Source organism: Pristiophorus japonicus, chromosome 3 (assembly GCF_044704955.1).
Source record: "Pristiophorus japonicus isolate sPriJap1 chromosome 3, sPriJap1.hap1, whole genome shotgun sequence".
Taxonomy (NCBI): domain Eukaryota; kingdom Metazoa; phylum Chordata; class Chondrichthyes; family Pristiophoridae; genus Pristiophorus; species Pristiophorus japonicus.
The window spans coordinates 216,925,140-216,951,673 of record NC_091979.1 but is presented as its reverse complement, the minus strand read 5'-3'; the positions used below and the strand labels follow the sequence as shown (position 1 = coordinate 216,951,673).

General features: G+C 45.3%; 1 protein-coding gene across 3 annotated transcripts in view; it reads left to right on the top strand.

Moving 5' to 3' along the window:
- The window catches only part of pcnt (pericentrin), a 308,639-nt gene that overhangs the window by 135,733 nt on the left and 146,372 nt on the right, over nt 1–26,534 (top strand). For all 3 annotated transcript variants that reach the window (XM_070876280.1, XM_070876279.1, XM_070876278.1), the window contains exons 18-22: nt 10,542–10,688; nt 16,767–16,897; nt 19,343–19,572; nt 20,501–20,724; nt 25,076–25,241. In XM_070876280.1, the coding sequence (XP_070732381.1) occupies nt 10,542–10,688; nt 16,767–16,897; nt 19,343–19,572; nt 20,501–20,724; nt 25,076–25,241 (898 nt within the window). The remainder of the gene's footprint in view (nt 1–10,541; nt 10,689–16,766; nt 16,898–19,342; nt 19,573–20,500; nt 20,725–25,075; nt 25,242–26,534) is intronic.

Here is a 26,534-nt window from a genome sequence, read left to right as displayed (position 1 = left end):
CAGAGGTTTACCGAAACCAAAAGGGATTCCACTCCACGAACTTACAGATCGTCTGCGACCATACTAAGCGCATCATGGCAGTCAATGCCCAATAACAAGGGAGCATCCATGATGCTTTCATCTTGCTTGAGATCACTGTCTCAGGCCTGTTCCAGCTTCAACCACAAGGCCAGAGCTGGATGCTGGGGGACAAAGGTTATGGCCTCGCCATCTGACTCATGCCCCCACCCCCCTCAGACAGAAGCCGAGCATCGCTATAATGAGAGCCAGGCAGTCGCTCGCAACATCATCGAACAGACAATTGGAGTGCTCAGGCAGTGCTTCCAATGCCTAGACCACTCTGGAGGCTGCTTGGAACACTCCTCTCAGCAGGTCTCTTGAGTTCATTGTGGTGTGCTGCATGCTACACAACTTGGCCATCCTGAAGGGACAAGATTTGCCAATGGGGATTGCATATCCACCTCAGGGGAGGGGGAGGAGAAAGGTGAGAAAGAGGAGCCTGGCAAGGAACCCATGCCACCACCACCATCATCATCATAGGCAGTCCCTCGGAGTTGAGGATGACTTGCTTCCACTCTAAGTGAGTTCTCAGGTGACTGAGGAGTCCAATGCGGGACCTAGTCTCTGTCACAGGTGGGCAGACAGTGGTTGAAGGAAAGGGTGGGCGGGGAGCCTGGGTTGACACACGCTCCTTCCATTGCCTATGCTTGTTTTCTGCTTGTTCTCAGCGATGGGACTCGAGGTGCTCATCGCTCTCCTGGGTGCTCTTCCTCCACTTTGGGTAGTTGTGGGCCAGGGATTCCCAGGAGGCGGTGGGGATGTTGCACTTTATCAAGGAGGTTTTGAGGCTGTCCTTGAAGCGTTTCCTCTGCCCATCTGGAGCTCACTTGCCATGTCGAAGCTCAATTTAGAGCGCTTTGGGAGTCTCATGTCGAGTATGTGGCCTGCCCAACGGAGCTGATCAAGCGTGGTCAATACTTCGCTGCTGGGGTTGTTGGCCTGAGTGAGAACACTGATGGTGCGTCTATCCTGCCAATGGATTTGCAGGATCTTGCAGAGGCAGAGCTGGTGGCACTTCTCCAACGTTTTGAGGTGTCTGCTGTATGTAGTCCATGTCTCTGAGCCATATAGGAGGGCGGGTATCAGTACTGTCCTGTAGACCATAAGCTTGGTGCCAGATTTGCGGTCCTGGTCTTCAAAAACTCTTTTCCTCAGGTGTCCGAAGGGGGTGTTGGACCTCGTTGTTGACGTCTGCTCTTGCTGTGACAGTAGGCTCCCATGATATGGAAAATGGTCCATGTTGTCCAAGGCTTTGTCGTGGATTTTGATGATCGGGGTTACTTGCTGTGTGGCGGGGTCAGGTTGGTAGAGGACCTTTGTCTTACGACTGTTTAGCATAAGGCCTATGCTCTCGTACGCCTCGGTGAAGGTATTGACGATGGCTTGGAGTTCGGCCTTCGAGTGTGCACAGATACGAGCATCGTCTGTGTACTATAGTTCAGTGACTGAGGATGCAATGACCTTGGATCTGGCCTGGAGGCGGCAGAGGTTTTAACAGATTCCTATCTGTTCTATAACTTAGCTCCACTCCAGCGGGGAGTTTGCTAAGGGTGAGATGTAGCATTGCATCAAGGAAGATCGAAAAGAGCGTTGGTGCGATGACGCAGCTTTGCTTGACCCCGGTCTGGATGTGGATTGGATCTATGGCGGATCCATTGGTCAGGATCACGACTTGCATGTCATTGTGGAGCAGACGGAGGATGGTGACAAATTTTAGTGGGCAACCAAAACAGAGGACACTCCATAATCCCTCACGATTCAGTGTCACAGGCCTGTATGAGGTCAAAGAAGGCCATGTACAAGTGTTGGTGCTGTTCCCTGCATTTCTCTTGTAGTTGTCGCGCAGTGAAGATCATGCCCATTGTACCCCTTAGTGGACGGAATCTGCACTGTGACTCCAGGAGGAGCTCCTCAGCCACCGGGAGAAGACGATTGAGGAGGATTGTTGCGGTAACTTTCCCTGTGGCCGACAGCAGGGAGATTCCTCTGTAGTTTTCGCAGCCGGACTTGTCCCCTTTTTTGAAGATAGTCACGAATACAGCGAGATCTCCTGGCATGCTCTCCTCCTTCCAGCTAAGTAAAATGAGGTCATGTATTTATGCCAATAGTGCTTCTCCGTCATGCTTTAGTGCTTCGGCGGGAATTCCATCTGCTCCTGTTGCCTTGTTCATCAGCTGATGGATGGCCTTTTTTACCTCAAGCTGGACTGGGGTTGTGCTGAGATGGTGGTGGGTAGCTTGCTGCGGGATGGCGTCAATGACACTCGCATTGAAGACATAGTCTCGGTTAAGAAGATCTTCGAAATGCTCCTTCCAACGGGCACTGACTGCCTCTCTGTCCGTGATGAATATCTCACTGTTCTTGGCCAGCAGTGGGGTAGGGCCTTGGGTGCTTGGGCTGTAAGTGGTCTTGACTGCGCTGAAGAATCCACGCACGTCTTGGTTGTCGGCTAACTGCTGGATCTCCTGTGCTTTCTCCACCTACCATCTGTTTTTTAGGTCGCGGGTTTTTTGTTGGACCTCGGTCTTCAGCCGTCTGTAGAGCTGCTTTCTTGCTCACTTGTTGGGTTGCTATTTTAAGTTCAGAAATGCCTTGTGGTTGGGGCTAATTAGCTCTTGGGTCTCCTGGTTATTCTCGTCAAACCAGTCTTGGTGTTTCCTGGTCGAGTGACCGAGCGTCTCTTCGGAGGTGCTGATTATGGAGGCCTTGAGGGGAAGACCAGGCGCTGTGGGCACTCTGCGTCTCTGGGTTATCGAGGTTGGCAGTGAGGTGCTGATTGAATAGAGCTTTCTGAACAGGGTCTTTGAATGCATCTGAGTTGATTTTCCTGCGGTATTATTTCTGTTGCCGTCTCTGTTTTGGGGCTACATTGATAATGACGGAGCGGATTAGACGGTGGTCCATCCAGCAGTTGTCGCCTCCGGTCATGGCGCGGGTGATGCGCACGTCCTTGCGCTCGAATGATGCCGTAGTCGAGTAATTGGAGCGAAGGTGCTGCCATGATGCCTTGTACTTGTCTGTCTGACGGAACATGGTGTTGGTAATGACATAGCCATGTTCAAGGCATTTCGTCAGGAGCAGGGTGGTATTGGAGTTGGTTTTCCCTACCCTCTCTCTGCTGATCACACCTCCCCAGAGGCCTGTGTCCTTTCCTACTCTGGAGTTATAATCGCCAAGAAGGATCAGCTGGTCGTCCGTTAGGACTTGGGACAGGGATTGTTCGAGGCTGTAGTCGAATTCCTCTTTGGTCTCATCTGCAGCGTCCAGTGTTGGGGCGTACGCGCTGATGACCATAGCGCAATGGTTTTGGGCTAGAGAGGGCCGAAGAGTCACGAGATGTTTGCTCATAAGAACATAAGAAATAGGAACAGGAGTAGGCCATACGGCCCCTCAAGCCTGCTCCGCCATTCAATAAGAGCATGGTTAATCTGATCATGGACTCAGCCCCACTTCCCGCCCGCTCCCCATAACCCCTTATCCCCTTGTCGCTCAAGAAATTGAATAAATTTAAGACAGAAATAGACAATGTCCCAGCTTCCACAGTTCTCTGAGGCAGCGAATTCCACAGATTTACAACCCTCTGAGAAGAAATTTCTCCTCATCTCTGTTTTAAATGGGCAGCCCCTTATTCTAAGATCATGCCCTCTAGTTCTAGTCTTCCCCATCAGTGGAAACATCCTCTCTGCATCCGCCTTGCCAAGCCCCCTCCCAATCTTATACATTTCGATAAGACCACCTCTCATTCTTCTGAATTCCAATGAGTAGAGACCCAACCTACTCAACCTTTCCTCATAAGTCAACCCCCTCATTACCGGAATCAACCTGGTGAACCTTCTCTGAACTGCCTCCAAATCAAGTATATCCTTTCGTAAATATGGAAACCAAAACTGCACGCAGTATTCCAGATGTGGCCTCACCAATACCTGCATACTATCCTGTTGTGTTTCATGCATAAATACCCCCAGGTCCCGCTGTACTGCGGCACTTTGCAATCTTTCTCCATTTAAATAATAACTTGCTCTTTGATTTTTTTTCTGCCAAAGTGCATTACCTCACACTTTTCAACAATATGGGCTCAAGCTTCGGCCTAGTTTAGAATGGAGCATCTTAGAAATTGCAATTCTCGGCATTTAGTTTGCTCCAGTTCTAGTCAGTTAGAATAGTTTCATTTTAGAACAGATTTTTTTTTCAAAATTACGCCTGTTTTGCAAGTTTAGCCAGCGAAAACTTATTCCAAACTAACTTAGAATTTTGATTTTTGTACGCTCAGAAAAACCTTGCCTACACTTATAAATCAGGCATAGGGAACGAGAGATGAGGGGGGGAGTGGAGTTTACAAACATTAAACACGTCACTTTTACAAATAAAGAGCCATCATCAATAATAAATGATAAATAAATCAATAAATCAACCAATAAATCAATCAATCAATTTTTTTAAAAAAATCAATCAATAAATAAATAATTTCTACTCGCCTACTGCAGCACCGGGAGCCCTCCAACAGCGTGCTGGGACGGGGGCCCCCCTCCCAGTGTCTCTCTTTCTTTCTATCTGTCAGTGTCTGTGTTTCTGACAGCGAGGGGAGGGAGGAGGGAGAGAGGGGAGGGGGGGGGGGGTGCGGTGGAGAGGTGGGAGAGGGTGGGGGGGGGAAGAGAGGGGAGGGAAGAGGAGGGAGGGGTGGGGGGGTGTGTGGTGGGGGAAGAGAGGTGGGGGGGGGTGTGGTGGGGGAAGAGAGGTGGGGGGGGTGTGGTGGGGGAAGAGAGGTTGGGGGAAGAGAGGTGGTGGGGGAAGAGAGGTGGTGGGGGAAGAGAGGTGGTGGGGGAAGAGAGGTGGTGGGGGAAGAGAGGTGGTGGGGGAAGAGAGGTGGTGGGGGAAGAGAGGTGGTGGGGGAAGAGAGGTGGTGGGGGAAGAGAGGTGGTGGGGGAAGAGAGGTGGTGGGGGAAGAGAGGTGGTGGGGGAAGAGAGGTGGTGGGGGAAGAGAGGTGGTGGGGGAAGAGAGGTGGTGGGGGAAGAGAGGTGGTGGGGGAAGAGAGGTGGTGGGGGAAGAGAGGTGGTGGGGGAAGAGAGGTGGTGGGGGAAGAGAGGTGGTGGGGGAAGAGAGGTGGTGGGGGAAGAGAGGTGGTGGGGGAAGAGTGGGGGAAGGGGGTGTGGTGGGGGAAGAGAGGTGGTGGGGGTGTGGTGGGGGAAGAGAGGTGTGGTGGGGGAAGAGAGGTGTGGTGGGGGAAGAGAGGAGGGGGGAGAGGCTGTACGGGCCGGGTCGGGCCACTGACGACACTTCGGACCAACGATTGGGAGGGAGGTGAGGTGGGGGGGGGGGGGGGTGGAGAAGAAGAGGGAGCGAAGAGGGGGGGGGGGAAGGGAGAGGGGGGTGGGGAAGGCTGAACGGGATGGAGGCCCGAGTCCCGATCTTCGCCCGGTGAGCCCATTCGGCCAGGGTCGGGCCCCTCCCACGCAGCCTCGGGGGCCTGGAGCTACTGCACATGCGCGCTAGAGTGTGCGCGCATGTGCAGAGATCCCGGCACTGTTTTCAGGACCTGGCTCCGCCCCCGACCCTTTGTGCTGCGCAACGTCGAGCACGAAGACATCCTGAGGAGATCAGAGAATCACAAGGTAAGTTTTCAACGCTCTTTTTTTTCCAGAAAGTCGGCGCACCTTATGGAGATGCGGCATTTTTCCAGAGGGTGGAAACATGGGACCTATACTCCATCTGCCAAATTTTTGCCCAGTCACTTTGCCTGTCCATGTCCTTTTGCAGATTTTTTGTGTCCTCACACATTGCTTTTCCTCCCATCTTTGTATCGTCTGCAAACTTGGCTATGTTACACTCAGTCCCTTCTTACAAGTCATTAATATAGATTGTAAATAGTTGGGGACCCAGCACTGATGCCTGCGGCACCCCACTGGTTACTGGTTGCTAACCAGAGAATGAACCATTTATCACGATACTCTGTTCTCTGTTAGTTAGCCAATCCTCTATCCATGCTAATATATTACCTCCGACCCAGTGAACTTTTATCTTTTATGTGGCACCTTGTCAAATGTCTTCTGGAAGTCCAAATACACCACATCCACTGGTTCCCCTTTATCCAACCTGTTCATTTCATCCTCAAAGAACTCCGGCAATTTTGTCAAACATGACTTCCCCTTCATAAATCCAGGCTGACTCTGCCTGACCGAATTTTGCTTTTCCAAATGTCCTGCTACTGCAAGGGGACTCTGAGATGGCCCACCAGCTCATTCTTGATGGTGAAGCCCACTTCATGGAGGCGGCGTTCTTTTTCTGATTTGCCTTTCCAGAAGAAAGAGTAACCACCACCTTGCTCTTTGAGCTGGCCATCCCTTACCCGCCGGGTCTCATTTAGGGTGGCGATGTCAACATTGAAGCGTCTTGAGTTCCTGGGCAACGATAGCAGTGTGGCAGTTCCGGCCTGTCACTGTTGGGGTTGTCCATGAGGGTCCTGATGTTCCAGGTCACAATCTTCATTTTGAAGGGTGGAAGATGCATGTGCGTGAGTTCTTTTAACTTGGGGTGGCCATTGCACACCAGCTACCACACGGGCTTAGCAGAGTGAGGTCTTGGCCCATGGCAAGGGGATCTAAGACACCTGGAGACCAAGCTCTACTGTATGGGCCTAATTGCCTACGGTGGAATGTGAGTCGTAAGCTCGCCGCTGTGCAGCGCCTTTCGGAGAGATGATGAGAAAACAGAGGTGTGGAGAGTGAGGGTGAGAGACTTGAGGCAGTGCTTCCCTCTCCTGGGTATTAGCTCCCGGCTGGGGGCAGACATTGGAATGGCCAGTAATCCAATTCATAGAAGGAGAAGAAGGCAGAGTGGCCGCCGCCGTTGTACGCATCACGTGCTCGACGGGTGCTCTGCCACGATTCCTCCAGCTGCTTTTGCCTCCGCAGTTGAGCGGAGGCATCCACAGGGGAGGCATCGTAGAAATTTTGCTGCTGCAAAAGCCTTGTGTCTGCAGCTAAATTGAACGCTTTGCTTGAAGAGTGAACCGTTGTCTGGCAACTCTGTCCCACCATGTTGACTATTCCTCCTCTTATTCTGCAAACGAGACACTACATAGGAATGGTGAAAAAAAGAATTTATGAAACATTATAAACTATTATAACTTAGTTAACATAATTTGCAAACGAAACTTAATAAAATAACATAAATTGTGATTAAACAACAACAACATTATAAACAACATCCCTGCCCCACTGTCTTTTAACACTGTCTTTTCCCCCCTCCCCTCCCTTATCCCCCCTCCATTACCTGTTCCTCGTCTCCAAAGTGGCACCATGATGGCGTGTAGCAACGTTGTCAGCGCTGCTGTGTTGGGGGAGAGACATTGGAGACGCCTCCTGGGGAAACACTGGACCAGCTCGTGGTGTGGAAGGCCCGGCTTCTGACTGGCAAGCCTCTTCATCGGCGTCGCCAGTCACACGTGGTGTGGGGGTGTGTCTGCGTGTCACACTGGGGAACTCGGAAAGGCTGCTCGCCACACTCTCCGGGACTCCAGCGTGACTGGTGGAGGCCATCAGCCTCATGTGGGCAGTGATGGCCTCGCAGGTTTCGCGACACGCACCAACAATCTGCGACTTTACCTCCGTTATGGTCACAGTGAGATTCTTGATGGTCGCAGGGATCCTACCCAGGACATCAAGGAGCTGACGGGTGAGCTGGATGCTCTCCCTGGACAGGCCCACCATGTCCAATTCCGCATTTGCCGACACGCCCTCCGGAGAGATGGCATATGGGATTCAACCCCAGAACTGCATTGTTACACAGCACTAGTTCCAGGAGCCTCAAGAGATCTCAAAGCCCGAGAATGGTAGATCATCCTCGAACGAAGTGTTTACCAGTGGAAAAAGAGGTGTAGAGTGCATCTGCCACACCGTGGTCAGCTGCTCTGCCAACTCCTCTTCCTCTTCTTTCTTCCTCCCTCCTCCAAATGATGGCCTGACATGGAGGGTTGATCCGAGTGATGTGGCTCCTTTGACTCCGTATGCAAGCGGGAGTCAGCGCCACCAGTGACAGTTGCCCGACCTGAGATGCAGATGAGGCCTGCTACTCACTCCTCCAGGTCTGAGGCGGACCGCCGCCTGTTCGCGGTGGTTATGGGACTTCTTTGCCTGCAAAGATGAAAATGGGAATGGTTACCAGAGGATCCATCTTGCGGCACACACAGATAGCTGTTTGAATGTAATACAGTCCTCTGTTTAATGGCCTAGGAAGTTGCACGTGGTTCATCAGGAGGACATCGAAGTGCGGAAACATCTTATGAGATCTCAGAAAGCAATTTTAATAATGTGTGAAGATCATTCATGGCAAATAGTGCTACACTAAACCTACCTATGTCATGCATTTTAGGAGACAACCCACAGAGTGCTGAGAGACAGCAACAGCAGGAGAACAAATAGTGTGTCAGATTTATAATTTTAAATAATAAAGGAGTGTATCAATAAAAATTGTACTCTAACGACCCTACAAAGATCATTAAACTTTTTCCAGAACTGCTTCTCACTTCTGGCCACTGGGTCTGAGGCAGAGACCTCCTCAGCAATCTCCTTCCAGATTCTGTTAAAAATGGCTGGCAGGCATCTAGATCCACCCTTCCTGTGTAGTTCCTGCCATCTCCTCTCCAATGCCCCCACAAGAGCTTCGTTAGCCTCTTGTGAAAATCGTCTGGCACATGCTGCCTTTTGTCCTCGTCCTCCATCATCAAAATCGAATAATAAAATGACTGATTCAGCCCTGGGTTTACTGCGCATGCATGCGGCCGTGCCCTGCACTGGCGTTTGTGATGGGATAGCAGACCAGAAGCGCGGGGGGAGAAAACATTCGCGTATGCACAGAACAGACGATTTTTTTTTAGGGCTGGAACTTTTGGCTCTGGCACACAAAATCTGTGGTTGAACGCCGGAGTTGGTGCTAATGCCCATTGTGAACTTTCATTTGGTGAAAGTTGCACGCTCTGGCGCTTATGCTAACCCACCGCTAAAATTTTCATTTCGCCGTGATTTGCGCTCGGAGGCGGGCGAAATGCAAAAAGCCGAAAATCCAGCCGCTAGTATATATGGATTTTTTTTTTTCTTGAATGTGTCTGCCAGTGGCGCATCCGTATTTTTTGCCCATCTCTGGTTGTCCTGAGCACATTGAGAATTCAGTGCGAGACTGGAATCTCGCGTCAGCCAGACTGGGTAGTGGTTGTAGGCCCTTTCCTTAACTAGTTAGATTCTTACAACAACCTGGCAGCTTTCATGTCGATTCTTGTTGGCACTAGCCCATGTAGGGTATTTGATAATGGGGTGCATAAGTTTGTTATCAAAATTATGGAACATGGTATTAAAGGTGATTTAAATAGAGGTTAAGGGAGGTGTTTCGTTTTTACAGAAAGAGTAGAGGTAACGGGAGGATTTTCTGATTGACAAAATGTAGGTAGTGATGTCCCCTAATCTGTTTTCATTTATATAAAGTGATATATACCCAAAGAAGAATGTTACCAAAGTTTATTAAAGATTCCAAATTAGAAGGCATGGCAAACTGAAAAAGAATTCGAGATTGCAGTAGACAGTTGGGTGGCAGATGCAGAAAAATATGAAGTAGTATGTTTTGGGAAACCATTGATAGAAATTAGATTTTTAACAGAGGGGAGGAACAGAGAGATACAGGATGCAGAGATAAATTTTTCAAGCACAGTGCCAGTGGTAAAGACCACAAAAAGGACACCCTATTCTTGAGGCCGTTCATCCCATGGAAAGGGAGCAGTGAAGATTCACTAAAATTACATTAAGAGGAGAGATTCTAATCAAAAGGATAGGCTCAAAGGTTTTTTAACAGAAACAACGAAGGTTATGGGGAGTCTGATGTTTTTAAAATTATGAAAAGTGGATAAATAATGAAAGATTGTTTCCACTGGTTGGCAGATGAGTAACAAGAAGGCATAGATTCAGATTATTACTCGAGGTATGACGAGGAAAGTTAGAAGAATGTTTTTCATGGATGTTAGAATTTGGAATGCTTTACCAAAGTGGCAATTGAAGTAATGAGAGTTGGTTAAGTATTTGAAAAGGAAGAATATAAAAGGATGTAGGGAAATGACACGGCAGTTGAATTAGAGTAGATGGTTCTAGTTGAAGAGCTAGAACATGCATGATGGTCTGAATGATGCTGTGCTATGAAATTTATGAATCTCAACGTCTACTTAAATGTTTTTAGTACCATCTTTGGTTATCATATATTTTCTTCATTCACATCTTTCACATACCACTAGGATTTGCCCAAGTAACCACTGGGGTAAGTTGTGCAAGTGACACCCCTTTGATGTGGTTTGCGTGGTGGTGACTTTATGGTGTGGACCCAGTCCTCTAAAGTTTTGGAAATATAGTTTAAATGCTGGTATTGCATTTCCTAATGATCCTGCATCCCCTGTCAATTGTTCCTTGAAATCAGTATGTTTCCTTGAATGGTGCTTTCTGTGCAGGATGAGTATGAAGTTGAGAAGAGCACTGCACTGCAGGAACTAAAGGATGTCTTTACTGAAGAGCAAGACAAAACAAAACACCTGCACCAAGAAGAGAAGAAACTATTGTCTGCAAAGCTCCATCAGCACACAGAGCTAACCAAACAGGTGAAGTCTTAAAAAAATTCTATACAGTGTACTTAAACAATGATGCCTAATTCCATCCTACTCAAGAAATCTAGTGATACATGTCCTGTTATTTTCCCTTATGCTAATATTGCATGCATGATCCAGAAAGATGGACTTGGGTTTAATGTCTCATCCAAAAGGTGGCACCTCCAACAGTGCAGCACTCCCTCAGTGTCAGCCCAGGTTGTATGCCCATGGAGTGGGACTTGAACCCACAACCTTCTGAGTACAACCACTGAGCCACAGCTGAAGGGGGAACAGAGCCGGTGAAGAGAGTGGGAGAGAAATAGAAAGAATGATGTGGAGGACAGGAGATGATCAAATGACAGAAGTGACAATAGTATGATAAAAAGAGGCAATAATAAGAGAAATTATTTTAGAATAATACAGGAGGCCACTTGGCCTATCGTGCCTGTGCCTGCTCTTTGATAGAGCTATCCAATTAGTCCCACTCCCCTGCACTTTCCCCACAGCCCTGTAAGTCTTTTCCCTTCAAGTGTTTCTCCAATTCTCTTTTGAATGTTACTGTTGAATCTGCCACCCTTTAAGGAAGTGCAGTACAGATCACAACATCTTGCTGTGTAAAAAATTGTTTATTCAAATCTCCTAAAACTATATCCTCTGGTTACTGACCCTTCTGCCTTCTATCAAAACCATTCATGATTTTGAACATCTCTCGTGAATCTCCTCTTAACCTTCTCTGCTCTAAGGAGAACAACACCAGCTTCTCCAGTCTCTTCACATAACCTCATCTCTGGTACCATTCCAGTAAATCTCTTCTACACCCTCCCCAAGGCATTGATATCCTTCTTAAAGTGTGCTGCCCAGAATTGAATATAATACTCCAGTAGTGACCTAAAAGTTTAGCATAATCTTGCTTTTGTACTCTATGCTTCTATTAATAAAGCCAAGGATCCCATATGTTTTTTTTTAAACAGCCTTCTCAACTTGTTCTGCCACCTTCAAAGATTTGTGTACAAACACCCCCAGGTCTCTCTGTTCCTGCAGCCCCTTTAAAATTGTACAATTTAATTCATATTGCTTCTGCTCATTCTTCCCACCAAGGTGCATCACTTCACAATTATAGAAACAAAAGATCCAAGACCCAGTCGATGTGGGAATGGTTACAGCAGAATAGCACAGGGGGAGAGTAACGTGGAGAATTTGGCCCAGCAGTATATTGGGGTGGGAGAGGCTTGGGGAAAAAGGCAGGTGATACCAAGGGTGCAGATCACCCCATCGGTTGTATGCCAATCGGGGCTCCCAAGCTCCCAAACACCACTTTACAACCTCCTACTTTCCCAGAGGCCCTATCTTGCATTACCAGCAACTGCTGTCTGAGAGAAAATGGGAGCTGTGGTTTTGGTCTGAAGTTAATGTTGAAGTCATTGTTAAGAGCAGAGGGTTGATAGACTTGCTATCCTGGGCTTCGATCCTGCTTCCCTGAATGTGGGTCCAAATGTCATATGCTATTGTTTTGAAAGGTGTTTATTTTGTGATCTGGAAGGTGGCCCAGACTGTCTCTTTAATGGAGCACTTGTTTGGGGTGAGCTCAGGAAGTAGTGAACTTTGTTTGTCTAATTATTAATTTGCTTCAGAATCCTGGTGCAGTGAATGAATGGAGTAACACCACCAAAGTTGTCATGCTGTTAAACAAACATACAAATACCAGGATTTGAGAAGACCACCAGTCACATGAAGCCCACCACATCCAATCAACAGTGTATCTTGCACAATGCTCATCCCTTTCCCCCCCCACCCCCAGGAATGTTGTCTTAGAGAGGAAAAATAATCCTGGAACCATTTTAGGAAACATTCTGGAATATTCATCTGCAGCTTCCTAATGCGGTCCAGCAAATTCCAGGTGACTCAGCACATTCACAACTAAATAGAAATTTACACTCAAACTGGAAATATTCTCCTTTTAGAAACTTGTCAAGTCCCCTTTTAAAGAACTCGCCATGTGTCTCAACAGAGAGGGATGATTCTCTTAAAATAAATACTTCTCGGCATCTAACCTAACTCTACCTACAAGATTTGGTCGGCACGTCCTTTAGTCCTATCATCTCTCTTCATTTCAAATAATCTACCTGACTGGACTGTATCCAATCCTCTCATCATTTAAAAAAATCTCAATCATATCCCCTTTAAGCTGGTCTTTCTCAAAAATAAATAACACTAAGTCTCCGATCCTGTTCTCATGTATCTCTCTCTCTCAGCATCCTGTCTTCGTAACTAGGTGTTGCACTGCCATATCTAAGGCTCTCGGCCACTATCAAATCTGGAAAAGCCCCAAAAGTGATTTAATGAAACCCTGAGACATCAGTCAAATGCTACATGAAGCGTCCCTGACCACTTGCATTACGCAGATAATATTTCCATTGTCCCCGCAGCACAGGCACTTTTACTGTTCTATATGCTATGTATCCTCATCGCATTCAGCCACTCAGTTAAGATATTTATTTACCCAGCTCTCTTTCAGGGGAATTAACAATACAGTAATTCTGTGATCGAAATGTGTTATATTTACAGCTCGCCTGGAGCTTGGTTTCTTTGCATATTTTTAAATAAAGTTGCATTACCTGAATAAATCTCAGTTTGCTGTCAGTGCAGGGTAAAGGCGATCAACTTGCATAGCTATTGTATGCTGCTAGATTCTTGGTGCTTTTACATTTGGGGCTTTTGTAATTGAGGATACAGGAGGGCATTCCCATGTCTACACTGCCACAATTTCCTGGATTCTGCAGTCGGGATAAGGAAGTTTGTTTTAGCTGTGATGGGGTGCTGGTGCATGAACAACTGGTGTATTTATATAGAGATTTTAATGCAGAAATATGACCAATGGCAGTTTCCAAAAGTGTAAAGAAAAGGATACATTTATTTGCAACAGAGAAATGCTTTGATTGGATCCCCTTGATCACATGACCTGATTGCCGACTGGTCCCCTTGGAAGATAAGATACACCCAACAGTTTCTCTGGAATGTGTCATTAGAACCGCCCTGCCTATGTAATCAGTGACTTTGCAAAGTGTAGTTCGAACCATTGCCGACTCCAGAGAGGAGAGAGCTCACTCTTGTAGTTTAAGACTTCCCACCCTTGTCCAAGTTCCTGTCCCATCCTAGCCCAAGTTCCTGCCTCCCAGCCAAATTTCCTCATCATTCCTCCCCACCCCCCACAGCCACACCATAGATGGGGCATTGCATGTGGGTCATGGATTGTTGACAAGTTTATTGGGTATGAAGGGAATAGGGACAGTGTTGTCACTTCCGGATTTCATCCACTCCAATGATGTCACTTGTCTCACACGCAGAGCTTTCTGGGAAATCGGGTATGGGTATAAAGTGGGTTTGGTCTGTCTTCACTGAGTTCCCAGTCTCTCTCTCACTCTTTCTCCTCTCTTAGCCCCCCCCCCCCCCAAAAAGTCTTTCTCACACACCCCGCGTGGTCTCTGTCATGCGCCCCCCCCCCCCCCACACCTCTGTCACAAACCCCCTGCGAATCCCTCGCGCTCCTCTCCCCTACCCCCACCCCCAACCCCATCTCCCTCGCGCCCCCGTCTCGCTTGTGCTCCCCCACCCGGCCCTGTCTCCCTCGTGCTCCGCCCCTGTTTCTCTCGCGCCTCCCCCACCCCCGTCTGTCGCTCGTGCGCGCTCTTCCCCCCCCCCCCCCTCCAGTTTCTCCTCTCTCTCTTTCTTCTCCCCCCCCCCCCCCCCGACTCTCCTCCGTCCCCCCCAGACTCTCCCCTCTCTTTCCCCCGCCCCCCCAATCTCGCTTCTCCCCCTCCCCCCACCAGTCTCGCTCCCCACCCCCGGGCTCGCTCTTCCCTCCCTCACCTCCCCTACCCCCACCTCCGAAAAATTGGGTATTAGCCTATTCATTTGTATACAGCATTGGACTCCATTTTAAAAAAAGGAGAGATTATACCTTAAGTGCCTAGTATAACCTTTAGAGAGCAATAGTGGTCTCGGAGCCAATGGCTCAATGCTGTGTTCTAACACACTGGAGCCTTTATAAGAGCTAGGACACAGAATACACAATCACCTAGACCAGTTTGCTTAATTCCTGAACACTTGACATTACATTTCTACAGTACACATGCACCAGATTGGAGTCCCGTTCAAAGGCTGCTAGAATGCAGCAAGCGGTGAGGATAAACTGGCATAGTTTCTGCTTTGTTTGTAGAGAAGCTTTCAACAACACGAAACTGATCCAGTTTTGCACATCAACAGATCAGCATCTTCACCGACACTTAAAAATGGTAGAATGTTGACAATTCAGAGTGCACTGGTTTCTAATTGCCATTATCCTCAGGGTGTTAAATGCAGATCTGGATTCAGTTGGCTGAATGCCAGTCTTTCACAGTACAGTCCAAAGGTTGCCTTTGCTGCCTTCAAAAATACACTGTAGACTGCAGTAGTATTTTATATACCCAGATGATTATCTTTGTAGTTTCTTTTTGTATGTTTTTTCCGTTTTATTTCTCTCCTGAGAATTTGTTAAATTATAAAAACTGTGGTTATGTTTGAAACCACCAAAATTTGTCTAGTCCATGAGATGCCAACTCACCACACCATGCAGAGCTAACCGCCTCCTTAATACATAAGTAAATGGAAATTCCCTGAGTCCCACACACACTCGGCTCGTCCTCGCTTGCAGTACTTTATTGCATGAATTTGTTTGGAACCTGGCTCTTTCAGCTAATCCTGGCTGCTGAACAGCCAAGAAGACCTAACCCGTTTTGGTTAAATTGCAATAATATAGTCGTGCAACTTGATATGCTGATCCCTATCCAGATCACAATACCAGTGTTTTGTTTTCAGCTTATTTATTGCCCGTGAAAACAAGTTTGGGCAGGTTGGTTTGCATCTTTTTTACGTTGCAGTTTTGTGGCGGGTTGGTTGGTTGGAAGTGGTGTCTGTCAAGTCACTGTAAAGATACTAGAACTGAATCGAATGTCATTACTTTATGACAACGTTGGGGTGCTACATCCCATATATTTTTCACCTCCATTGCTTTGGGTTAGAAGTTCTCGGTTAGTCTGTTATTAATCTGATTTAGCTGCACAGGGCTGCCTTTGCACTTTTGCTTGCCCTATACTTCTATTGTGTTTCCCACATGCTGCTGCTGCTCTCCCTTACTGGTAGCAAAAACACTTGGCTGCTAATCTTCCTCCTATAGCAGTGTGGTGTTCTGTTCTTCAGAGGTAAAATAGTTTGCTAGCTATTGGTAGAATGACAAAACATTTTCTTGCTCCCCAAAGAGAATCTGGTCAAATCTGCTAATGGGAAATGCCAAGGTGTGTGTTTTTAGTTTAACCTTTAAAAATCGATGTCCAAATTTTTTGCGGCAGTGCAGGCTAAACAGTGAAGAAAAGGAAGAATTTTGTTGCAGCAACAACACTTTTGCTATACCAAGACGCAGCTGTGTTTTGGTTTCCAGGACATATGGCTGTTGGCATGACAGCAGTGGTATAAACAGGTAGTTAGATGAGCCCTGTGGCACTGATTGAAGCAAATTGCATCAGAGACTGTGCTGTAGTGTCAGCAAAACATGAAGAGGTTTTTTATATTTTCAACATTCATGGTCCTTGTTAATGAAGTTCACCCTTTGTGATTGAAGAGCCTGGACCTGTTGGTGTGTAAAACAACTTTCGAGTCCTGGGACTTGTGCATTTCGGATAATCTCCACATACTGCTAATCTGCCTGCTGTGACAAATGAGCATGTCAGATGGGCACATCAGCTGAAGAATGTAAAAGAAATTCTAAGTTTCTCAAAAATGAAAATGTTATGCTGTTAACTGGTAACTGAATTCAGATTGCCCACACAGCTTCAATTACCACACGGCTTCACTTAGAACTCCAGTAGAGGAGACATTCTTTGCTTTGGTATGGGATGGATTCAAATAGAATTCCCAAAGTTGAATGGACATGGTCTCCTACAACACTGTCCATTTTCTTCCTTGTGCTTTTCACTGTCGTTCATGTTGCGTTGAAGTAAATGAATCCCGACAATGACTGGTTTCTTGTCTTTGGCTTCGCTGTTGCCTTTTCCACAGCTCCAGAGAGAGATACAGGACAAGAATTCTGAGCTGGAGACGCTACTGCAGCGGCGGGACCGAGAGAATGACGAAGGAGGCAACCTGGTTGCCATGCTGCGCTCAGACCTTGAACGATTGGCAAATGGACGGTAAGTGAGAGGAGGGAGGGGTGGGGGGAACAGTAATCTCCTTCGCTTCAAGTTAAAACTTAGCATTTTTACAGAGCCTTATGCTTGAATCCTACCTCCTAGATACGGTAGCTGGTTAGAGGTGAACTGCTGACAACTTCTGTTGAATGAAATACTCCAATAGTACAAAGCACTACAGTGATTTTAAATTACTATCATTCCTCTACTTTATGCATCCTCAGCTGCAACCTGTAAGTTGACATTGATCCGAAGGTTCCCCCACCCCCTCCTCCTTCCCCTCCCCTCCACTGGTCAAGTGGTTCTGTGGTGGTTTTAAGTGCTAGGAATATGTTTATTATTGGTCCCAGAATTTAAGGTATCTTCAGATAGTAAACTATAAATGTCAGAAATCCTCATATTTCTGACGTTCACATAATGGGATCTCTTGTGTGTTAATCACAAAAAGCTATGATGATAAACTAAACGGATAATTGCTGTGTAGTTGGGTTGAGTGAAACTGCAGATATTACAACACGTTTCTCTGGTTTAGCAACCTAGTGATGGTGGTCCTGGAGTAGCAAACCAAAGAAAGAACTTGAATTCTAATCCCACCACAGCAGGTTGCAAAATTGAAAAAAATCTGGTCAATTTTGGGCTAGTAGATGGGGACGGGGATAAATGATCAGCCATGCTTCTGGATTGTTTTATAAATTCAATTTATTTATTATTGTGATCTAGCCAGCTCAAGTGTCCTCGCTACTTCCATCGTGTCAATCTTTTGGTCATCTGCCCTTATGTGGCTCGATCTCAAATTTTGTTTGATAATGCTCCTGGGAAGTGCCTTGAGACATTTTACTGTGCTGAAGGCACTATATAAATACACGGTGTTGTTATATTGTGCTTCAGGAACCTTACCAGTTCTGGCTACCTGTGACCGTAGTCCCTTTGTTTAACATAATGCTCCCTGAAGTGACCTTGCAAGTCACTCAGCTTTGAAAACAATTGCTACAGAAGGCCCAACACTACCTTTTCAGAGCAAATATGCATGGGCAATAAATGCAGCCTTGCCAGTAAGTATACCTTCATTCAGAGAGCAAATCTATATATAAAAAATTAGCAGAGGATTATTTTGATGTACATTGGCTAGTGTGAGTAGCTGATAATTATATTTTTGTCCTGTTTTTTCATGCAACTGGCCTATTTTCACAGATGAGTTCAGACAGTGAGTGTAGTATTGCTCTTCCATTGTGGAGGGCATACCAAGTCCCATTCCATCTTTGCCCAATAACGAGATGTGCGTTCTTTCCAACAGGTATTTATGGAACCCTGGCTGTATTGTTTTACCCCCTTGTTAACGGGCCAAATATTGTTGCCCAGCTGCTGCCTTGGCTGAAACCAGACAACTCAGCACAGATTGAGTGTCCAGCCTCAGCCACTCTATTCTTTCTTTCATCATCTTTCTGCATCAACATACATGTCATAGATGCGAGTGTGGAGGGATCGTTTGTGGTTGGCTCCGCTTCAAGTACAGATCCACGCAGTATTTGCTCTCCACCACCGGATTGCTTTTTATCCATTAAACAAGTTCTGAACAAGGGGTTGAAGTTGCTTTCTTTTTCAGTAAAACAAAAAGTTAAAATAGCCAACAATTTATGCACAGATTTGCTAAGATGTAGGTACTTTGTGCTAAGTTAGGCTCTTTGATTGAGAGCTGGAGCAACTTACTATTAGTAAAATTTGTGATGCTGAACATGAACATAGTGTCTTTTCTGTTTTAAAAGTGGTCATTGAAATGAGTTACTCAACAAAATCCTGTTTTGATCGGCAGATTCTAGCTTGAATTTCATTTTCTTCTGGAGTTGCAAACAATGTGTGTTTGGAATTGGTGCTTCTCCACTCAGGAACATATGTTTCACAGCCATCTGTATGGTGTCACTTCTGGGCCATGTGAATATACACAGGGTGCAGAATATTTTCTGTTTGAATATATGTTAATTGTGTTGGATATGGCTTTTTATAAACTTCTTAGTGTTGTGTATGACTATATCCTCAATGAGGTCAGTTTTATCTTTCCTTAGTGATTTACACAATGAGCAGCTGAGCCATTCAGACCAGGAAAATCCCTGATTTAATCTATGCCGCTTTAGCTGATCTCAGCCAGGCAGTAGCTATAGGCATTTCGATTAACTTGGCATCAGAATCCCTTCTCTTACCACTGTTCAGCGACACCTGCTGGAAAGTGGACATTGGGTTGGTAGGATTGGGCTTAGCTTTGATACACCCTTGGGTCAACTGTGAACGGTAGTCAATTGTTTAGTGTGAAGTAATTGTGACAATTAAACAATGTCAAATTGACTGTAAGTAAAGTATTTCATGAGGCAAACAAAGTGGAAGCCAAGATAGTAATATTTTGGGAGTGTTTTTATTAGCTTCAGCGACTAATTGGTGCTTCTTGCCCCCATTCAGGAAAAACTTGGAGCATTCCCATGAACGAGTGCTGAAGCTGTTTTCAGAGGTAGTGAGAGTGATATTTGCCTCAGAAGACATGATCAGTAGGCAAATAGGGCTCTGCCTGGATCGAAACCAGTCCGGAGATACACTGGATCAAGGAGGAATAGCAAGCAATCAGAGCCTGGTGCGATCTAGAGGCAGACCTCCATGGATGAAAGCTAAAGCCCTGCTGGAACAAGGCAAAGGTACACCCAAGTTAGTTTAATAACACTATCTTCGTTCCTCATTTCTCCTCTTTCTCTTGCCCAAAATTATATAAATTCTGTAACTGAAAGGGAAGACAGGCAAACTCCACTTTGATGCCACTTGTGCCCAGTGATGGTTTATTGCACTGGAGCTGCAAATTCACAGGCAGTATTCTAGTGGAAGCGATAAAGTGACACGTGCTAGAAATAGTTCAAAATAAGAATTCATACTCCAACCAAAAGCAAGATTGATGTAGGTGGTTTATTTCAGACTAAATGTGTAAAATCTGAGAGAATGAATTCTGCTTCATTGTGGGAGCAGAATTTTAATCTGGCTGGCTAATTTGTCCTTGCAATTATGTTCTTCCAGCATGTGTGCCACTCTTAAGTACAAGCATACAAAAAAATTAAAGAAACTTATCATAGATTCCCCAACTGCTATAAAGAATAGACTTCTCAAGAGGAGCTAACGGATGTATTTTAGGGACTTTTTTCTATATATAATTCCCATTGATCGGGAACATAATTCCAGCTGTCGAGCCTTGTTACTTTACAAGTTTTTAAATCTGAAAACAAGATCAACTTATTGATATGACCAATATATTTGATGTTATGGTACGCACATGCTGTTTCCAATAAACCGTGGTTCTTTGTTTCAACATTAAATTTGTTTTTAGTGGAGTTCCGAAGTTAATGGTGAACATCGAGTTTTTGTTGAGGTATGTGGTGCCACACAGTCATGTAGCATTAATGTTTAACGTATCTCTTGCTGTGATAAGTCGTTGAAGCATGTATAATCTAAAGATAATTATCTTGATGTCCCAGGCAAGGTTTTTTTAGGGTAGGCTTACAGACAGAATGTGCCATTTCTTTTTGTGACCAAATGGCTGCATCTTTCCCTCCACCCATTTTACACTTTTTTTTTCAGGTGATTTGAACATAAGTCAGGAAAGTGCCACCTTCACTGAGGATAGCAGCATCTGGTCAGCACTGACTGACGATGGGTTGGAGCTTTCCCAGTGGTTGTCCGAAAGTATGTTCGCTGGACCTGAGATGGGGCCTGAAAATGAGGAGCTGATACTGAGCACATGTGGCCGAATGCAGGTTGCCGTGAGAAAATTGCTGGAGTTGATCACTGAGTCAACGAGACAAGTAAGTATTGTTTGAACAGAGGAGGAAAGTGCTGCTTGGTTCTGTTTCTTTGACATTCTCCATGTGTGAAGTTAATGGGGAGAATCTGCAGTTGGAGTATTCTGTGCAATTTTGGACTCCCAATTATAGCAGGATTAAAAAACAAGTGAAAATATGCAGCATAGATTCACTAGGATGTTGGCAGGCTTGAGATGGTACAATTAGAAAGAGAATCACTCTCTTCCCCAAATTATCTTGGAGAAATTCAAATCCTGCTCTCTTTGTAAATTGCAAACCCTGCACTATTACACACCTATAATCCTCTGCCTTTATTATTACCAAACTCCCCCTTTGCTGGATGTGCACTATTTACAGGATGCTGTGCAAGTCTTTGGTGAGAAGATTGCACTTGTTACCTGGTTAAATATTCTAAATTCTGATTACGCATATGGATTTTTGATCGAAAGGAACGTCTCCTAGCTCACCTTTTGCAATTACAAGACTTCTTTCTATCTAACCAGGTTGTAAGCATTTTTTGAGTCTCTATAGCACTTCAAAGATTAAATTTCCCACCATTCAGCCTCCCTTCAAATTGTTCTATAAACCACAGGGTGAGACTAATCACAGGTCTTGATCTCTAATACCCTGCAAATTGTGCTCTGGTGCTCAAACTATCGTTCTGCTCAGAGCTCAAAATATAGTCACCTGAGCTTGACCTCCGACCACCTTCAATATTGATCATTTCATTCAGTGCTTATCAATCGCCTGACTTAACTGTGAAGTTATCCAGAATTATTCATTTGTGAGATAACTTCTGTTTGATTCCAGGGACAAGGATTGCCAAGGTGAATGCCAAACAAGGTATCATTGGTAAAATAGGATAATTTGTTTCCTGTGGAGCATTCCCTTTTATGCCTTTCTGTTCTGCCCCCTCACATACAAAAACTCTGGAAATTATTCTGTTTGTACACTCCAAGTACGCGAGAAGAATGATGTAACTTGCACTGCCAATACAAATAGCTTTACCTCAGTGGTTCAGTCAAATTAGATAGTCCATTAAGAAATCTGGTACCAGTTTTCAGTCGCCTGATTGTTATGTCGACTCAAACCTTGTATATGGGACTTCCACTAAGGAACGCAAAACCTTAATAATCACAAAAAACTTTACTGGATGTAACTTGTATATAAAATGGCAGAAATATTGGCTGTAAGTCCTTTCTTTATGGATAGATCCTTTGGAAGATGTCTAGTTGTCTCCAGAAGCATGTGATAATCCAAAAGAGATGCCTGCAGTGTTTGATGTGTGACTTGCATCTGGTTTTACACAAACACATGTACCTGCTATTGCACATTGCACATGTGATCTAAATCTCCTCACTTGGAAATCTGCTTTGTTAGTGGCCCTGGGTCTGCAAATATGCAAACTATAAAGCGTTGTGGTGGACTAACTCCACCTGACGACATAAAAATTGGAGGTGGGGTAGGAGGAGAGCACGATATAAAGTGAGGATATTAGATTATTTGTATACCATTGGGTGAATGCTGCAATATTATTCAAATCCTTTGGACATGGAATGACATTTTCCTTACACTAGTAAATGGGCTTTAATTTTGTTATTTTATCAATTGGTGAAAAGAAACCTTGAATCGAGATAACTTTTTCTTCTATTTTGGAGCTGTTTGTTTTGCTTAAGAAAAATATTGGCATTAAAAGAGTTGTATGAATGCCACATTGAACAATTGTCATCATTGTGTATTTAAACCTGTCTCCCAAAGAATAGTAAAAGCCCATGGGATCGAGGGCAAAGTGGTAAGTTGGATCCAAAATTGGCTCAGAGGCAGGAAGCAAAAGGTAATGGTTGATGGGTGTTTTTGTGACTGGAAGGCTGTATCCAGTGGGGTTCCGCAGGGCTCAGTATGAGGTCCTTTGCTTTTGGTGGTATACATCAATGATTTAGACTTGAATGTAGGGGGTATGATTTAAGAAGTTTGCAAGTAATGCAAAAATTGGCTCTGTGGTTGATAATGAAGAAGAAAGCTGTAGACTGCAGGAAGATATCAATGAACTGGTCAGGTGGGCAGAACAGTGGCAAATGGAATTCAATCCGGAGAAGTGTGAGGTAATGCATTTGGGTAGCGCTAACAAGGAAAGGGAATACACGTTAAATGGTAGGGCACTGAAAAGTGTAGAGGAACAAAGGGACCATGGAGTGCATGTCCACAGATCCCTGAAGGTAGCAGGCCAGGAAAATAAGGTGGTTAGAAGGCATACGGAATACTTGCCTTTATTAGCCGAGGTATGGAATACAAGAGCAGGGAGGTTATACTTGAACTTTATAAAACACTAGTAAGGCCACAGCTAGAGTACTGCATGCAGTTCTGGTCACCATATTACAGGAAAGATGTGATTGCATGGAGAGGGTACAGAGGAGATTTACAAGGATGTTGCCGGGACTGGAGGATTTTAGCTATGAGGAAAGATTGGATAGGCTGGGGTTGTTTTCTTTGGAACAGCGGTGGCTAAGGGAAGACCTTATTGAGGTGTGTAAAATGATGGGGGGCCTAGAGAGAGTGGATAGGACATACCTATTTCTCTTAGAAGTGGGGTCAACAACCAGGGGGCATAGATCTAAAGTAATTGGTAGAAGGTTTAGAGGGGATTTGAGGGGAAATTTCTTCACCCAGTGGGTGTTGGGTGTCTGGAACTCACTTCCTGAAAAGGTGGTAGAAGAAGCAAAAACCCTCCACCGTATTTAAAAAGTACTTGGATATGCACTTGAAGTGCCGTAACCTACAGGGCTGCGGACCAAGTGCTGGAAAGTGGGGTTAGGCTGGATAACTCTTTATTGGCGGGCATGGACACGATGGGCCGAAATGGCCCCCTTCCGTGCTGTAAATTTCTATGCTTCTTTGACATCCATCTTTAATGCAGTTACTAGAAATTATAGTAAAGGTTGCCTTCCTGTTATAGATTCAAACTTGGTGTTTTCACTGTGCAGACGTAGTGTGCTTGGCTCAATGCAGACTCCTATACCATACATCAAGTCTTTTCAATAATTTTAATAAACCTTTTATAGTAGCTTGTTTCCTAAATTTAGAATCATAGAATGAGGCTGGGTCATTGAATATATTTAAGGCGAGGGATACAGATTTAGGAGCGATAAGGGAATACACATTTATGGGGAGTGGGCAGGGAAGTGGAGCTGAGACCTTGATGAGATTGGCCATGCTCATCATAAATGGCAGAGCAGGCTCGAGGGGCCAGGTGACCTCCTCCTGCTCCTATTTCTTTTGTTCGTAGGTTCTTATAGCACAGAAACCGGGTAATATGATTCATAGATTTAAACATAGAGTTTGCTTAGTATAATATCCTGGGATGTTGATCGTTAAGCTGTAAGGATCTTCTTTTGAAGGTTAATAAGTTCGTGGCATCGGTGTATGTATCTTGCAGCGCTTAAATGCATTAATTTTTTTAATAAATCTATATGCAGGTGCCTTCAAAGGAAGGCAAAACTGAAGTGGGAATACCCAAGCTGTGTATAAATTGGTGAAGGAAATCGATAGGATGACTGCAGTGAAATACTTTGTACAAAATCAGGTCGAGAATCAGGCCGTGATTATAGACTAAGGACCCGAGTACTAAAAATAATTTAGTGTGTAGCGCATCTCAATATTCTGGAAATGCTGGCACTGAGGGGTGCAAATTTGATCTTCTGCCGCTCCTCTTAGCGCCCCGGAGTGGCGGCAATGGAGGTGGAAAGCTCTTGCACCCCGGTGGCCAGATTGCTGTGCCCCGCCGAGACATTTGATGCCGATAACTAATGGGAAAGGCGAGCCTGTGTGCAACATCCTTGGTTGAGATACCAGCTCAATTTTTGGTTGCCGCCCGACCCTTATAGCTCCCTGGTAGGAACGCCTCTGAAAACACGCATTCCAAGCCCTAGCGGCTGCAGTGAGGTGAGTGATGCCGACCTCCGATAAGTGTGATTGTTTTTTTTTGTGATTTATGTTGTGGTGGCGTGAGCTATGTATTGGGGTATTTCCACCCCCCTCCCCCCCCCAAGGCCTCTGTTATGGTGCTCTGAGGCCTGCTGTTTAGCTCAGGATTTGCTCAGCCGGCCCAACACCCTAAAAGAGGCGTGCAATGGCCTCCCTTTGCGCCCATACCAAACTCTGGGTCCAGCTGATGAATTTTGCGGCGGCCGACAACAATCCATTTGCCGACGCAAAATTCGCCGCACCGCCCCAACTGAGGCGCGACCAAATTTCCAACCCTTACTCTACTGAGCTATTAAACATTGTTGCAGCAGGCTATGCCATTTGATTCCTAGATTTCACTTTGTTTTACTGTGGTCCTTCTGTTGCTGCCTAGCTGGTACAGAGTCACGGAATGCACGAACACTTGGAGGAAGAGTTCACGCGCAAAAACCAAGAGACTGTGGAGCTAGTTGGCAAACAACACCAAAAGTTGATGGAACACCTCAATGACGAATCTGAAGCAAAGACAAAGCTGGCATTGGAGCTCCACAAAGCTGAGGGTAAGATCTTTAATTTGGAAGAGGTTACACAGGAACAGGCTCGAGGGACTCAATGGCCTACTCATGTTCCTATGTAAAAGTGATCAGGTGGATAGTTGTTACAAGCACAAAACCGTAGTCTAGTTTGGAGATTGGGAAATATTTGATATAAAGTAACATTATTTCAAATTCCGAATGCAAGAAATGCTTTTTCTTTACAAAACAATCAAATAGTTAATACAACAGTTTGAGACCGAGGGCTAGACTTTCCCGAGAGCTCCTCAATGCCTGATTGCCACCCAGAAAAACCGCTGACGTTTTGCAAGTAACGCTGGTGAGAATTTCCATAATTAAGTTATGAATAATCGGCCGGCAAGAAAATGGATCTTGCACCAATATTCCCGGGGAGACTAAGTGAAACGGACGGTTCTTAATTTTAAAAAAAATGTACTCTGAGGCTGCGATTGGGCCTAGGAAGGGGGAAAAAATGTTTTAATTCACTTTTTTTTTTAAAAGAAAACGTTAAAAAAACATTCTTAAGATAGTTTTAAAGCTAATCGCTGTTTTACAATTTAAAAATAAATAAATGAAGAACCTTTAACTTACCTTTCTTTGCAGAGTACTCATCTACCGCTCTGTTTAAGCAGCTTTCACAGGGCGGTTCCTTAAGTGATCTGGACGGGCTTCCGCCCTAGAGATTTTCTCGGCGGTTTGCTCCCGATGGGAGTCTTGAGATTTGGGCGGTACCATTCAAAAAGTAAAGGGGAAACTTTCGCCGGGCGGCTTCTCTCCCAAAAACCGTCGAGAAAACCGCCGAAAATGATGAAAGTTGAGCCTTTATGTAAAACACAAAATTAGTTAAATTGTGATGGATTGATGATGTGTATGTGGCAGAATTTCAAAGCTACTTGTGACCTATGGACTTTTTATGCCATAGTTTGAATTATCCAGATCATTATCCCAATTCTCTGACGCCTTCCTTTTACTTTCCTATTTTGTCTTTCTCCCTATCTTATTTCCTCTGGCATTCCCCCCCAACAGATGCCATAAAGGTTGCTTTAGTTGAGAGTGGTACAATGATGGGACTTGAATTCTCTTCCTAGTAACGATGATGGTACATATGCACTTGACTGGAGGTGACTTAACTGAGAAAATCCTTACCATTTAAAAGGTACTGAACAAAATTTTCAGTTTCGAGCATAGTTTGGATGGCAGGTGCATATGCAGCAGCTGCCCGGAGGAGTCAGCATGGGACCCGATCCATTTTGGTCTCGGATCGTTAGTGTAACATGGTTGGTGAGCTGCCAGCCTGAA